Source organism: Balaenoptera physalus, assembly GCF_965194825.1.
Source record: "Balaenoptera physalus genome assembly, chromosome: X".
NCBI classification, from domain to species: Eukaryota; Metazoa; Chordata; class Mammalia; order Artiodactyla; family Balaenopteridae; genus Balaenoptera; species Balaenoptera physalus.
In genome coordinates, this window is record NC_138903.1 from 121,570,322 (window position 1) to 121,587,270 (window position 16,949).

Consider the following 16,949-nt stretch of genomic DNA (forward strand, 5'->3'; position numbering starts at 1 on the left):
ACAGAATCTGCTCTACCCAGCTGTAACTTGCTTGTGACAGTTCCCTCCTGGCTTCTGCTCCCTGTTGATCTGCAGGATTACTGCATCTTCCAGTAGGATTTCCTGATTTATTCTTTGTCCAAAAACATAAAAGAATTATTAATTTTCCTTTTTGATAACAGTTTTCAAAAGAAGGCTGAAACTTAAGAATAACCAGAGAGATATCTCTGGGGTTTCCCATGACCATAGAACTCAAAGAACAATCCTGAAGTAAAACAGTATTTATAAATATTTCCATAAAATTCATTCATTAGCCCAAGAATTTTGTTTTCCTTTTGGCAACTTTTCCTATATAATCATCCTTAACTAAATACTCTTCATTATGCCCGCTCTTTGGAATTATGTTACCCAAAAGGATTTTTAAAATCAGCTGCCTATGAGCTAACACCTAGCCATGTATAGAATGGGATGAATTAATGATGCAAATGAGTGTTGGGACTATGGGTAATTGGATGGAACGAAGAGGAGTGGGGGCAGTGATGAAAGTACCAAAGTCAGAAAAAATGAAAATCCACGAACTCTGTGATGCTCCAGAGAGGAAACCAGCAAGTGTTGACGCTAAACTGGCAGAAACATCAATACTTCCTGGCTCCCCCGCTGGGTGCATCAATTTACCACCGGCAGGCTGCTCTTCTGCTGCAAGTGACAAATAGTGAATGCATTCAACAATATGAAAAGGAATGACCCATAATCCAGAAGCATGGTATGTGCAGCAATGAAAAAAAGGTGGTGATTGCTGGGAGTCTCAGATAGACTCAGTTCTGCTGCTTGATTAGCTTAATGACCGAGGGCAAGTCACTTCCATTCACTGAAAAATACCAGGATTTCCTAACAGCATGTAGGAAAAAGTTAACAGAGCAGGTCTGAGATTGACTGCTATTCTTTTTTTAAAAATAAATAAATTTATTTATTTATTTATTTATTTATGGCTGTGTTGGGTCTTCGTTGCTGTGTGTGGTGTTCAGTAGTTGTGGCACACGGGCTCAGTAGCTGTGGCTTGCGGGCTCTAGAGCACAGGTTCAGTAGTTGTGGCGCTCGGGCTTAGTAGCTCCGCAGCATGTGGGATCTTCCCGGACTAGGGCTTGAACCCGTGTCCCCCGCACTGGCAGGTGGATTCTTAACCACTGTGCCACCAGGTAAGTCTGTGACTGCTATTCTTAAAAAGGTCTGCTTACAAGGTTGGTACCCTTGACACAAACACAGTTGTTATCTGGGGAATTGGGTTTGTGCTAAAGGCATAATCGTTATCAAGAAAACTGCTCTGGGGGGACCTTCCTGGTGGTCCAGTGGTAAAGAATCTGCCTTCCAATGCAGGGGACACAGGTTCGATTGCTGGTCATCGGGGAACTAAGATCCCACATGCCGAGGGGCAACTAAGCCCACGAGCCACAACTACTGAGCTTGCGCGTCTCAACGAGAGTCCTCGTGCCACAAACTACAGAGCCTACGCCCTCTGGAACCCATGCGCCACAACTAGAGAGAAAAAACCCGCACACCACAACTAGAGAGAAGCCCGCGCACCACAAGGAAGAGGCTGCGGTGCAACAAAAGATACCGCATGCCGCAACAAAGCTCCCCCGCCCCACCGCATATCGCAACTAACACCCGACGCAGCCCCCCCCAAAAAAAAAACAACCTGCTGATTTTTTCAATACCGACGTGATAAAGAGACCAGGAAAATACAGCCACCATAATGCTTTAAGACACCATATAATGGAGGAGTCTAAAAAAATACACGGTATCTGCTTGAACAGGGTAGTCTTCACCAATCCTCCCATATTCTATTAAATAAATATGGGGCAAAAAACTGATGACAATCTGTATTTCACAAATACATATTAACCTCCCAAATCTGGATATCCACGGTCCAACATTATCTATAAGCCTCAGATAATCAAGAAGTCAGCCGAACCAGCAATCCCTCCATACACCGCAGTAATCGAGGGGTTGTCTGCCAGTGTGCTGGCACAGGGCACCCTGCGCCCATATCTGCAGTGCTGATTACTCATTCATCATTAAACTGCGGTAGTGTTAACATATGCTGCAGCTGTGCTAATGTTTGTTTAACAATCACCGCTGATCTACCTTTATCCCAGGCCAGGAAGGTTAAGTGTTAAGTGAACGGAAATAAACTTGAAAACAGCACCTACTTCACTTGTGGAAGCCTCGAACCTCACTCCGCCCAACCAGAAAATTCCTCCCAATCTCAAGAATTCCAGATGCAAAAGATTATTCCATACAGAGCACTAGATGTACAGGAAACCCCACCACCTTGAGAGGAAAAAAAAAGTGTTTTTATTTTGTGTCCCATGCTTTCACCTCTTTGGGAGAACTGATCAACCAGGTTAGACAAGCAGTCAGCCTTAATGATTTTTTTCCATCACTCAACAAACCAGTATTTGAATTCACTCATGGGCTAGTTCTCTGCACATCATCCAGACACAGGGATGTTAGTTATGGTTCTCCCAGGGGCCACTGGCCATCCTTTACCTCCCAGAACCCACTGCCCAGCTGCTCATTTGGACAGTTCCATCAATATGAAAATGGCCAGCTTTACCTGCTCAAATCTCACCTCTGCTAAAACCTCATTAAGAGCGCTGGAAACTACCTGATTTGTACGCACTCAATATTACCCACTAAAGGTTTGAATTACGAACAATAATCATAAACAGAAGGAGCAAATGGTAAACCCTTATAGAAGGTATTTAGAAGACATTCAGAGTTTTATGTTGCTTCATCAGTAAAAGCCAGATCAGGAAAAAAAAAGAAAAAACTTGTGTTCAGGTTATTTAATATTTATTTCAAGTAATAGTGATTCATTTCTAAATAGGTTTCCCACTTTATACAGGATCAGACTAACATCTATTTGCAAAAAAGCAGTTTGCCATGTATAGGTCATATTGAAGTTGTCAAATGCAACAAATTCCTTTTCATCTGAAATCCAAACAACCAGAAAACATCTGAGATTGTTCACTTTATTTCTGGTAGAAAGGCAAATGACAAATGAGTATACAACAGTAACTAATTCACAAAAAATCAAGTTGCATGGAGCAGTCACCATGTCCTCTGAGCCGTGTATGTAATGACAATCTCATGAAGACAGGGAGTTCGGCTCACCAATGTGTCCCAGGGCCTACCACAGTGCCCAGTACATAACAGATGCTCAGTGAATATTTATTGAATGAAATAATGCTCTTCAAGATCATAAGGTGGTGTAATCATCTAAGAGATTATACTATGGTCAGTATAGTTTTGTCGTTAGATAGACTTATTCTAATACTTTAAAAACTGGTAATCAGTATATAGCAGACCCCAATGTTTAGGTTCTGATCACGGTTCCTACGTGGGGGTGGTCCCCACACCAACAAGCAATTCTCAGACACCAGCTGGGTGTCCCATAATTCACCTCAATTCTGACACTATCTACCCAGAGGCAGCATCAGATACCCCAGGTTAAGCACTCAATCCTACAAGACTCCCCCCTCAACCATCCCCTCCCCGCCACTTCAGACACCAGTAGCAAGTCCAGGTGATCCCCTGTGTTTCTGACCAACTGACTACAAACTGGGGGTTCCAACAACCCCCGCCTGGGGTTTCAGACACCAGCCTCAAGTCCAGGTTGTTACCTGTACTTCAGACCGACTGGCTGTAGATCAGGTTCCCACAACCTCCTCCTTTGGTTTGATTATTTTGCTAGAGAGGCTCACAAAACTCAGAGAAACATTTTACTTACTAGATTAATGGTTTATTATAAAAGGAACTGCCAAACAGAGAAGATGCATAGGGCAAGGAATGGGAAAAGGGCGCAGAGCTACCATGCCCTCTCCAGGCGCGCCACTGTCCCCCAAATCTCCACGAGTTCACCAACCTGGAAGCTCTCCAAACCCTGTCTTTTTGGGGTTTTATGGAGGCTTCATTACATAGGCATGATTGACTAACCCACTGGCCACTGGTGATTGAACTCAATCGCCAGGCCCTCTCCCTTCCCCAGAAATCAGGGGAGTGGGACTGAAAGTTCCAACCGTCTAATCAAAGAGTTGGTTCCTCTGGTAACCAGCCCCCAACTTGAGGTGCTTTTCCAATTCACCTAATTAACATAATAAAAGACACCTTTATTGCTCTCAGTGTTGGAAATTCAGAGGGTTTTAGGAGCTCTGGGCCAGAAACAAAGACCAAATATACATATATGTGTTATTATAAATCACAATATCACACCCAATTAACTAGAACTCCTCATTCTTTAATCATTCTTCATAAGGAAGAATTTACTATAAATATCACTGTCTATAACTAGAAGCTATTATTTATGTGAAACATATAAAAATTGTTCATTCAAATATTTATCAAACACCTACTATGCACCAGGCACTGTGCCAACTGTCCTTGCCCCCAGCAGCTTTCACAGTCTAGGGCAGTCTTTCTCAACCATAATTCCTCATCTCAAGATGCACGCAGAGGACATGAGTATTACAAACAATGGATTCCCTAGGACATTAGGGGTTGATTCTCTCCCAGTGGAGAAAGACTAATGTAAGGTACCACATAAGTTAAAAAGAAATTACAATATAATATGATAATAAAAGGTTGCTTTTAGTAGGGACAAATTCACCTGTTAAACCCAGCCATGTATGAACTACCTGGTAGGAGCCAAGATGCACAAAGGCCATTTGTAATGTTTGTGTAAATGCAAAAATACTGCAATACATACATTTAGATAAATTTCTAAACACAATAAAATAAACTCATCAATATTTTCCATGCTCAGCAATGTCAGGCCAAGGATTTCAGTAAAGTGAAACAGAGAGAAAAAGTCTAATTACCCTGATAATGATAATTCAAGGAGAAAACAAAAAACCTTGTTCCTAAAAAAAAAAAATTACCTGAATTTTATTAATTGCCTTCATATATTGCTTCACTAGACTGGCCTTGCCTTGGACTTGAGGCAGGAGATAGATGGGGCCCAGGCTGAGCAACTGAAGTTTGTCCCCTGTGTGCAGATACTCCCAGACAAAGATAATGGCGGGAACAGAGAGGAGCTGAGCCCTGCCCAGAGAAAAGATAAAGAGACCACATATTCCTCATTCTCGGGGTCAAGAAGACCTTCCTGACTACACAGGAAGGCTCCTCGGAGGTCAAAAGGGAGGGGGCGCCACCCCATAGTAGGTTATGTCAACCTACCCATAGGCCTCTGTGCTGGAATCCATCTTGGCTAAGAGATGCACGCACACACATGGGAGGACCCTGAGATAAACCAAATACGGACGGACTCAGAACCAGGCAAAGTCATGGGACTTCCCTGGCGGTCAAGTGGTTTGGACTCACGCTTCCACTGCAGGGGGCACAGGTTTGATCCCTGGTTGGGGAACTAAGATCCCACATGCCGTGCGGTGTGGCTAAATAAATAAATAAATAAATAAATAAAATTCATTAAAAAAAAAAAAAGAATCAGGCAAAGCAAGATGATTGGCCAAAGGAAACCTGGAAGAAACGCCCCATATAAGTGATTCGAACTACCACGAGGGCACGACTCTCTCTGAGCCCTTTTTCCTCCTAATAAACACCTGTTTCACTACTTTCCGTCTCTTTTTGGGAATTCATTTCTACAAAGCCGACGGGCCAGGTCCTTGTCACTGGCCACTGGCCCTGGTGGTCTAGTGGCTAGGATTCAGCGCTCTCACTGCTGTGACCTGACTTCAATCTCTGGCAGGGGAACCGAAATCCTGCTTCAAGCCGCTGTAGGCCGAGGCCACCCGAGATCAGACTCAAAGTAATAAATCGGCTACCTATTTTGAATATTTTTGGTCTTATTTTGAATTTTCATTATACCTTATGCAGTCTAATTTCTTTCCAGTCCTGGGCCTCTTTGACAGATATAAAATTTTCTATGTGATATCATTACTATATGCTGCATGATTTATGGAACCAAAGCAGTTTAAGAGCTTCTAGAATCTGAGATATAATTTTTTTTTCCAGTATTTCAACTCAAAACTTAAGCTTTTGTATGTCAATGATCTAGAAATTCATACCCGTTTAATATCACTCTCTGACAAGCTAATTAGACCGCATCCACTTGGCCAAGCCCCCTGATCTACTTTATCAAGGAATGTCTTATTTTGAATCATTAGCATGAAATAATTTACTAAGTCAAATGGGGGGAATTCTCATTGTTTAGACTCTCATTAAACCTTTAAACCCATGTGAAAATGCTATTGTAATCACTAGGAATGTTATGAAGGGTAAAAGACAAAATAACATAAAAGTCCCTGACCCTTAAGTCTCAACTAGCCCGGACTTCCAATTAAACATGCTTTTAGGGACTTCCCTGGCACAGTGGTTAAGAATCCGCCTGCCAATGCAGGGGACACGGGTTTGAGGCCTGGTCCGGGAAGATCCCACATGCCGCGGAGCAACTAAGCCCAGCCCGTTCGTCACAACTACTGAGTCTGCGCTCTAGAGCCCGCAAGCCACAACTACTGAAGCCGGTGCGCCTACAGCCCGTGCTCCACAGGAAAAGCCACCGCAATGGGAAGCCCGCGCACCGCAACGAAGAGTAGCCCCTGCTCGCCGCAACTAGAGAAAGCCCACGCGCAGCAATGAAAACCCAACGCAGCCAAAAAAAAAAAAACCTTCTAAAAAAAACCACATGCTTTTAAAGGAAATAAATTGTATAGACAAAACTACTATTATTTATTCATTGTATTTATGGAGAATGGAGAATGGAGATGTTGACTGGGAACAGACGGTGCTTTTATTGTACTTGTAGACATCCAACTCTTAAATCTTTTAAGACACCCCCTACATACCTAAATCCGAAAATCCTACACCAAATCCACCAATTTCTTTCTACCTCAAAACTGTCAAAAGTAAAGTCCTAATTCATCAGAAAGGAAAGAAGACAATTTTTAATGGCAAAGACGTCAAGGCCATGTCTTTAAAAAATACAATGAATCACTATTTCGTTTAGCTTGAAACTGGAGAACCTGGGGAAATAAATGGCATTTTTTAAATGATTCAGCAAACACTACTGAGCCATAGAAGTTGATACTACTTCCCATGTCAGGCTTAAAACGTAAAGCCCTGTCCTAACACTTAGTATCTAGTTTTCAGCGACCAAGAACTATAAGCAACACCCCTGTAATTTATGTCACATTCAAAGTCAATTTCACATACATACAGGTACACACACACACAAACGCACAATTTTGAAAGGAATTCACAGCCCCATCTCTGAAATATAAAAGCACACAACTTAGACTACATGTACATTGCTGTGCAAGGCCAAGTCCAACCTAAATCTTTAACTGTATCCTTCCAGTGATGTAAATGGGAGTGCTCCTCAATCTCTACCAGGCTAAAGATGAGGACAGCGTTTGGCTCACTGATTAGGGGAGCTACAATTTGCTGCCCCCCACCACCAAAAATTTTTTTTGAAGTCATTCTTTAGCAATGAGTATTTGATAGCATGTTTCACATTCAGTCCAAGGGTTTGCAGATTAATTCCTTGCCCTAGGCCTAGGGCTCAGATACAACTCCTGAGAAGCCTTCAATTTACTGCACTGGTACAAATGCTGGAGACTTAACCATAGTCCTGGCTGCGCAGGAAAATGTGAGCAGCTGGGCATTCCAGCCGAAACAATGAGGTCAAAGCTCATTTCAGTGTGAGCGTAAGTGATTCTCTGCAGAGATCTTGGACGGGGATGCAAAGTACTAGCCTCAAACCTGCAGGCTGGCACCTCAACAACTGCTGCAAATTCTACTGCATGCCCTAGCTTCCTGGGCCAGCACTGCTTCATTACCAGACTCATACAACGCAGATCACGCTAAGCAAAAAAGCACAGGGGGCTTTTAGACTGATACTTGGGTTGTTTGGTTTCAAATGATCTCAATTTTGAGCTAATGAATTTATTATGAACCAGAGGCCAGTTGTTTTCCAGTATAAGAGAGCCATTGAAAAGATTATCCTTTTCCCAAATATTACAATTAGTCCTCTTTGTCACCGTTCCCTTTTTGTCACCCCCAAACAACACTCCAGGATCACAAGAATCTATGTGAAATAGAACTGTGAAGTACAATGCTCTTTTACCTTCTCAGGCTAAATGTGAGAAACCAATTTTAGTCACTTGCTTTAGCAAAGCATCCAGTACAATCCAATTCTTACGGATTTCAAAATCCTGATATGCACAACCTCTATTGCTCTGTGCCACAGGTAAACCTGCTCCAATTTCATAAGACACGGCTTCTGGGTGAGGTAAACATTTAGAAAAACATTAACATAGCACTATTGTGATAATAACATTCTAAAATGGGATGTACAATTATTTCATTTAGCCAGGGTACATTTGGGAAAGTTTCAAGCGCAGAAAAACATGAGAGTAAATTCATCCGACGCATGAAAAATGCTAGCAACGCTTCGATTAGGAATAATCGCAGGAAAAGAGCCAAACCGACAAGTTCTCAAACAGACATCGGAAGGGGGGTGGTGGGCGCTCACAGCGCTCAACCATTTTTCCTAAGGACAGAAAAATGAAAATTTACAGACGAACCCTTTCTTTCACATCACTGGCAGAAATAAAATTCTATTCCCGCCACCTCATCTTGCAATTAAGGAAGTTGCTACAAATAGCAGCACAGAAGTAAATGGTCCCGGTTTTACTCCATTCTTAAGGTACCCTCCAGGAGTAAACAGATTACTCAAAAAAGTCAGTAGCCAGAAATCGCTTGTCCCGGTGCCAAACTCCCTCGGCAATGAAATTCCCTTTTCTGGGGATTTGGGAGGGGGTCAACGTGGACGGAGGAGTCCAGCCGCAGCTCCCTTCTCCCCTGGGTCAATGTCTGGGGTGTTCGGGGCTCGGCGAGGCTTCCGACCCGGCGCTCGGCAGCGGCGGCGCAGTCTCCTCGCGTCTCCACCTCCACCCAGCCCACCCTGACGATCACCCTCGCTTTTATTATACCCTCAAGGTGAGAGGCTTAGGCTGGGTCCCCAAAGTTTGCCCGGCCTCGGGTCAGCAGCCGGCCGAGCCCCGGGCAAGGCTGAGGCCGGCCCCAGCCTCCCACCCTTCAGCCCCCAGGTCTTTTTTGGGCCACGGTGACAGGTCTAGGTTTACCTCCATGTGCTCGTGGCAGAGGAAACAAAAGAAAGCAACCTCCCTGATAATAAAACGCCATCTTCGACTAACTGGCAAACCAAGGGGCCCCTGGGTCGGTCCCTCCACGGGCCCCTCCCCATCCAGCCCAAGGGTGGCCCCCCCCGTCCGAGGTAGAGTCTGTAACAGCCCCGGAAAGCTCCGGATAAATTGTCTGGGGTCGGGGGCGGGGTGGGGGGCTGCTCCGAGAGCCCTACCTGCCTTCCCACCCTGGCCGCCTGGGCAGCGTGTTTCAGTTAAAATGTAAAAACGGGTGGTGGTGGTTTCTCCCAGAGATGCAGTCATCCCCTCAGAAAATTGTTCTGAGGGACCGCGCGAAGGGGCCGGCAAGCAAGCAAACCGGCACGCGTGGAGCCGCAGGGAGTGTACTTACAAAACGGTTAAAGCTCCGGCGGAACATCGCGTCGAAGGCTGCCGGGCGCCGAGCTGGGCTCTACTGGGCTGTCTGAGAAGGTGCCGTCCACAACACACACTGCGGCGTGGGCCGGCGGCGCGAAACGGACGGCGAGGCTGGCTGCCCCGCCACCCGCCCGCCCTCCGCTGCTCTCCGCACTCCCCCCGCCCCCCGGCGCCCTCGCACCCGCGGCCCCCGCCCGCCTCACTCACCGCCCGCCCCCGCCCCGCCCGTCCCGGGGACGGCGGCCCCGCCGCTCCCGCAGCAGCCCGCGGAGAAAGCGAGCCGAGCGCGCAGGGGAGGGATGGCGGAGGAGCGCTAGGCTCCTCCTGCAGGGAGGGGGGGCGCCCCGATCTCTCCACCAGCGCCGGGCTCGGCACCCCGCCGTCTGCACTCTTCCCCGGCACGGAGCCACAGCCCGCCCTCCCCGCGGCCAGTCCGCGTGCTTCCGCCCCGCTCGCGGCCACCGGGGACCCTCCCGAGGCGCCCCGCGCCTCACCTCGCCTCAGCCCGAAACTACTCCCCTGGCTCGGGCGGGAGCCACAGCCTGCCCTGCCCCGGCCCTAACTCGTCCGCCGCACCGCTTCGCTCGCAGCCCCTCCTCAGTCCGCGGCAGCCGCGTCGCCCGCCCGGCGCTTTCGTCTCGCACCCGGGCTGGGGAGCCACGGTGCAGCCTGCCGGCCCGCCCCGAACCCGTCAGGCAGCCGGGCTCCCCGCTTCCCGGCGGGGCGGAGCCGGGGTCTCCGCGAGGAGCCGGGACCGGCAGGGCGCTGTGGAGACCCCAGCGCGGGCGGGGCGGAGCGGGGCGGGGCACGGGCGGGGGGATTAGTTATGAAAGCCACCCCCTCCTCATCTGGAAAGGCGCGGGTCTCCCCACTACCCTCGCTTCGCTCCGCTCCCACCTACGCGGCTTTCCCTCCTCTGGTTCTTTCTCTCGTCCTGTCTCCCCACCTAAACCGTCTCACTTCCACTTTCTCTATTAGGTTGTAAAGTCAGGCTTTGTGTCGTTGCTGCTGTGCAGCGGGGCGGGATTTCCCTGACAACCCCCCCTTCCCCAAACTCCTCCCTCTATTCCCCTCCCCCTCGCTTCTCCCAGAGCAGCCTGGGAGTTGTAGTCCCGCCGCGCCCCTATTCCGCCTAGTACTGCGGGCTGGGAGCTCCCCCACACGCCCGCACGGGATTTGCCCAGAGGGTTGAAGGAGGAAGCGGCTGAGGCCGCTGGGCCGAGCCGCGGTTCTCAGCTCGGGCTGGAAGTGGAGGCCAGGAGCGCTCGGTAGATTCCCCGCGGTGGGAAATGTGAAAAGGATACGTGAGGCAAAGCCCCGAATGCCCGGAGCCTTCCCTAGGACGCGAAAAATTGTGCACCGGGAAACGCTCTACACCCTCGGCTCCTAGTTTAGAACTGGAATTTGCGAAACTTTAAACACTACATATGAAAGCCGAGGCTAGAATTGCCACGAGACTGGCCGTCCCAACCCCACGTCGCCCGGTTTGCACCGCCCTTTACGGCGTGCCCCGAGGCTGTTAGAGCAGAACGTTCAGATTCCTCTGAAAAAGTAAAGAAGAAATAAGTAAAGGAAGTTCAGGGGCATCTCCACGAGCCTCTACCGTGCCACCTTCTCCTGCCAGTGTGCCGCTGGGGACAGGGGCCAGCTACACCGCGGGCCTCCCCTTGGGTCGTGAGGGGCCTTTACTGCTGGGCGCAAGCGCTTCTCCTTTTCCCCTCTGGGGTTCATTTCAACAGACCTTTCCTGGGCATTTTCTTTGCACCAGGCTGTGTTAAGGGCTGGACACGGCGACTTCTTAAAAGACCTCCCCAGAGTGGGGGGAGGTGTCGCGCTCTGGTCAGGGCTACCCACGTGCCAAAACAACAGGTTAGAAAGTAATGGCTGCTAGACTAGAAGTGCCAAGTGCTGAGAGCGCGAGTGCATCTGCAAAGGGGGTCTGGGAAGCTTTCTCGAAAGCGCTGGAGGTTAAACTGGACCCTGCAATGTGAGAAGGCTTTAGAAGGAGCGCAGTGGGCAAAGTCCAGGGTGGAGGGAGAGGTCGGTGAGGAAGTGCCGGACAATCTAAGAAAAAGAACACACCGTCTTGGCAGACGCCCAGCATGTGTGGGAGGGCACGGCCCGGAGGAACTCTAAAACCCAAAAGGATCTTCAGAAACACCCTAGAAGTTTGCACTTGATAGTGTGAGCCACGAGTAGCCCATCCTCATTGAAGTGCAAACGCAGGAGACTTAAGGTATGTTCCCAAACTGTCCTAATTGCCAAGAAGTAAAACCGTGCGTTTCCAGTTCTTTCCCTATGATGGTTCCTTGTGTTTACTCACACTTAAGGCTGTATCTAGTGATTTTTAAGATTTATGTTAGATGTCTGTTAGGCAGATATTAGGATATTTTATTTTATTGGAAAAATGGATCTAAGGTTTTGCTCTCTACTCTTTAAAAGATTTATTTTCAAATAGAAAAAGTGTATTTTCTGGCTTTACTTTTATTGAGCAGAACGACTAACGTAATTTAATTCACTAATTGTTGAACACCTACTATGTGGCAGGCACTATTCTAGACACTGACTGGAATTTGGGGGTGGAAGAGCATATTGCCATTTGTTCTAGGCATAAGTCTAGAATCCTTATCAATAAAATACATCCTTATCAATAAAATTGGTAATAGAAAATGAATTTAGACATTTGGGGATGCAAGTGCTTACTAATAAACAATAAGTAATATCTTTCCATATTCAACTTTGTTAAATAAATGGAAAAAATGTACTTAGCTTATAGATTCAAACAGATCAACTTAAAAAAATTTAGAGAACTGGAAATTGTTTTTCAGTATTCTCTGACACACCATTGTGTATTTTCTCACATGCCATTGCCATGTTGCCCAGCTTAAAAGCAAGGCTTTTAGGATCTCCCAAGATACAGCAGCATTGTTGGTCATATTTTCATTTGTTACTGTAATTTCACCATCTCTCTGTCCTCCTAATTTATTTCATGGCAACACCTATACTCTTGGGTCCAGATTAATTTGCTTGACTATAAAAATGCAATTCCACATAAATCAAATATGCTCAGCAAAACATGAAATTTGTGCAAGGTAATTTCTTTCCATATCCAAATTCAACCTGAATTAGAGTTACTCTCACACACATCCTTTAGAATTACTTTCCTTTGTGAGGTGTTTTTTTTTAGACAAGAAGAAATTATTTTTGTTCTTTTCAGTGCCTCTTCACAGCTTCCAAAGAAAACCCAGGTGTTGTAGAAAGCTGTTGTCAATGGCTATGAAAAGTGGACCATCACCCAGCATCTTCATTTGGCAGGTTCCATAAACAGAACTGCAAAAACTGACTTCCTCCTGTCTAAACTGTCAGACCCCTTGGTATATAACACCAACTCTTGTGGTGCATCAGCTGACTGCAGTAGAAGCCCCAGGTTCCTGCAGGCAGGAGTTTAGAGGAAGCAGTCTTCTGTCCTTATTACCGTCTTGACTAGATATAACTTGTACTGTCTCAGAAAGGGAAGGGAAAGTGTTCCTTGACCATTTCAGTCCTGCTGCCCTATTTCTGTGCAAGCCCCTCGGAAGCCCTTCTTCTCTATCACCCCCCTTGCTCTTTCCTACCTTCCTACCTCAATCCCTCAGAAATCTCACCATGGGAAATGGGCAGAACACCCACTAGGGCACCGGATTCATCAGTCCGTGCTTGGGAAGGAGGGGAGCAAATTGCTTCTGGGATCAATTGGTTGATCAGCAATTCAGGGATCTAGCAGGAGGGGAATGATGAGAAGGAAGAGTCACTTCCTCCGTCTAATACTAAGAAAAGAAAGAAAGAAAAAAAATTGAAGCTATAATGTTATATCAGCATCTCTATCACGGCCATCAGCAAGTTGAAGAAATTCAAAGGTCTCCGCTGACCTTTCAAAATACCTCATAAGGACTTCCCTGGTGGCACAGTGGTTAAGAATCCACCTGCCAATACAGGGGACACGGGTTCAAGCCCTGGTCTGGGATGATCCCACATGCCGCGGAGCAACTAAGCCCATGTGCGACAACTACTGAGCCTGTGCTCTAGAATCCGTGAGCCACAACTACTGAGCCCACGTGCCACAACTACTGAAGCCCATGCCTAGAGTCTGTGCTCTGCAACAAGAGAAGCCATCACAATGAGAAGCCCGCGCACCGCAACAAAGAGTAGCCCCTGCTCGCCGCAATGGAAGACCCAACGCAGCCATAAATAAATAAATAAATAAATAAATAAATAAATAAATAAATAAAACAAAAAACCCCCAAATACCTCATAAGACTACCTTTTGCCCATTTGAAATTTCTTTCTCCCTTACAAAGCTGGCCTTAATGTTGATTTAAAACCAGTTTTACCCATATCTTCCTAACTATTGGCCCTCTCCGATTCATTCCCCACCCTGCAACCACAGTAGTCTTTGGAAGACAAATCAGATCAAATCACTCCCCTGCTTATGACTTTTCAGTAGCTTCTCATTGCTTTTAGGATAAGTCCCAAATCTTGCCTTAACCTCAGCTACAAGGCTCTGAATTCTCTGACTGCTACCTTCCTCTCTAGCCTCCGGTGAGCCTTCTCTCCCCCTTACTCACCAAGCTACACTCCACTGGCCACCTTTTATCCCTTGAGTTCCCAAAGTTCTTTTTGCCCTGACAGATTTTGCACTTGCAGCCATCTCTGCGGGAATGCTTTCACAGCCTTTGCTATTCATCTTTCAGATCTCAGCTTAAATGTCACTTTGTCAGATGAGATCAGGGCTCCCTGTTATAGTGCTCCAAATAGCCCATATTAATTACACCGAGGGTACTGTACTGACAAATGAGGTTAGTAATCATGGAGAACAGACGTCCAAGGGGATTGTGGATGATCTAATATCATTTTGCTTTTCAAAAAGGGGAAGTAGGTGTATTCTAGTAATCATATCAAAGGCACGCACGGTTCTAGAACTGATTGTTAAAAGGATGGGGTATTTTATTTCAGGAGAAGGGAAAAGGCAATCACTACGAACTACAGTGAATTCACTGGGATATATTTTGGCCTCCAAGATTCAGAGAAGATGATTTCTGATTCAGAATTCTACATCCTCCTAAACTATATCAGGAATATAGAGAACAGGTTGGAGAGGATGTGGCATAAGAAGACTAAATCTTTATCTTCCCAAATAGGAAGTCATTAAGTCAAAATATGTCACTGTAGTTATTTTATTTAGAAATAATGTGGTAAATACCAGAAGAAACAGCTAAAATAATGAATAGTGCTTGCCTCTAGGAGTACGAATTGAGAATGGAGAAGAATGGGATAATGGACTTCTATTTTTTCTCTTTACAAGTCTTTTTTTTTTTTTAAATAAATAAATTTATTTATTTATTTATTTTTGGCTGTGTTGGGTCTTCGTTGCTGTGCACGGGCTTTCTCTAGTTGCGGCGAACGGGAGCTACTCTTCGTTGCAGTGAGTGGGCTTCTCATTGTCGTGGCTTCTCTTGTTGCGGAGCATGGGCTCTAGGCACGCAGGCTTCAGTAGTTGTGGCACGTGAGCTCAATAGTTGTGGCTTGCAGGCTCTAGAGCTCAGGCTCAGTAGTTGTGGCGCACGGGCTTAGTTGCTCCACAGCATGTGGGATCTTCCCGGGCCAGGGCTCGAACCCGTGTCCCTTGCATTGGCAGGCAGATTCTTAACCACTGCGCCACCAGGGAAGCCCCTCTTTACAAGTCTTATAATTAACTTTTTTTTTCCTTTTTCATCCCAACTGCTTTTTTTTTTTAACATCTTTATTGGAGTATAATTGCTTTACAATGGTGTGTTAGTTTCTGCTGTATAACAAAGTGAATCAGCTGTACATATACATATATCTCCATATCTCCTCCCTCTTGCGTCTCCCTCCCACCCTCCCTATCCCACCCCTCTAGGTGGTCACAAAGCACCGAGCTGATCTCCCTGTGCTATGCGGCTGCTTCCCACTAGCTATCTATTTTACATTTGGTAATATATATAAGTCCATGCCACTCTCTCACTTCATCCCAGCTTACCCTTCCCCCTCCCTGTGTCCTCAGGTCCATTCTCTATGTCTTTGTCTTTACTCCTGTCCTGCCCCTAGGTTCTTCAGAACCTTTTTTTTTTTTTTTTTTAGATTCCATATATATGTATTAGCATACAGTATTTGTTTTTTTCTTTCTGACTTACTTCACTCTGTATGACAGACTCTAGGTCCATCCACCTCACTACACCACATCTTCCTTATCCATTCATCTGTCGTTGGACACTTAGGTTGCTTCCATGTCCTGGCTGTTGTAAATAGAGCTGCAATGAACATTGTGGTACATGACTCTTTTTGAATTCTGGTTTTCTCAGGGTATATGCCCAGGAGTGGGATTGCTGGGTCATATGGTAGCTCTATTTTTGGTTTTTTAAGGAACCTCCATACTGTTCTCCATAGTGGCTGTATCAATTTACATTCCCACCAACAGTGCAAGAGGGTTCCCTTTTCTCCACACCCAGTCCAGCATTTACTGCTTATAGATTTTTTGATGATGGCCATTCTGACTGGTGTGAGGTGATACCTCATTGTAGTTTTGATTTGCATTTCTCTAATGATTAGTGATGTTGAGCATTCTTTCATGTGTTCGTTGGCAATCTGTATATCTTCTTTGGAGAAATGTCTATTTAGGTCTTCTGCCCATTTGTGGATTGGGTTGTTTGTTTTTTTGATATTGAGCTGCATGAGCTGCTTGTAAATTTTGGAGATTAATCCTTTGTCAGTTGCTTCATTTGCAAATATTTTCTCCCATTTTTTTTCATCTTGTCCTTTCGGCTTGTTTATGGTTTCCTTTGCTGTGCAAAAGCTTTGAAGTTTCATTAGGTCCCATTTGTTTATTTTTGTTTTTATTTCCATTTCTCTAGGCGGTGGGTCAAAAAGGATCTTGCTGTGATTTATGTCATAGAGTGTTCTGCCTATGTTTTCCTCTAAGAGTTTGATAGTGTCTGGCCTTACACTTAGGTCTTTAATCCATTTTGAGTTTATTTTTGTGTATGGTGTTAGGGAGTGTTCTAATTTCATTCTTTTACATGTAGCTGTCCAGTTTTCCCAGCACCACTTATTGAAGAGGCTGTCTTTTCTCCACTGTATATTCTTGCCTCCTTTATCAAAGATAAGGTGACCATATGTGCGTGGGTTTATCTCTGGGCTTTCTATCCTGTTCCATTGATCTATATTTCTGTTTTTGTGCCAGTACCATACTGTCTTGATTACTGTAGCTTTGTAGTACAGTGTGAAGTCCGGGAGCCTGATTCCTCCAGCTCTGTTTTTCTTTCTCAAGATGGCTTTGGCTATTCGGGGTCTTTTGTGTTTCCATACAAATTG

General features: G+C 45.9%; 1 protein-coding gene across 10 annotated transcripts in view; it reads right to left on the reverse strand.

The window, feature by feature from the left end:
• ATP11C (ATPase phospholipid transporting 11C (ATP11C blood group)) overlaps positions 1 to 9,728 on the reverse strand; it is a 172,983-nt gene extending 163,255 nt beyond the window's left edge. For 8 of the 10 annotated variants that reach the window (XM_082445249.1, XM_082445248.1, XM_082445243.1 and 5 more), the window contains exons 1-2: positions 9,556 to 9,728; positions 3 to 112 (exon numbers count right to left, since the gene is read on the reverse strand). In XM_082445249.1, the coding sequence (XP_082301375.1) occupies positions 3 to 112; positions 9,556 to 9,582 (137 nt within the window). In that variant the 5' untranslated portion in view covers positions 9,583 to 9,728. The remainder of the gene's footprint in view (positions 1 to 2; positions 113 to 9,555) is intronic. The other 2 variants (XM_082445244.1, XM_082445251.1) reach the window with 1 other exon arrangement.
• Between the last annotated feature and the right edge of the window lie 7,221 nt (positions 9,729 to 16,949).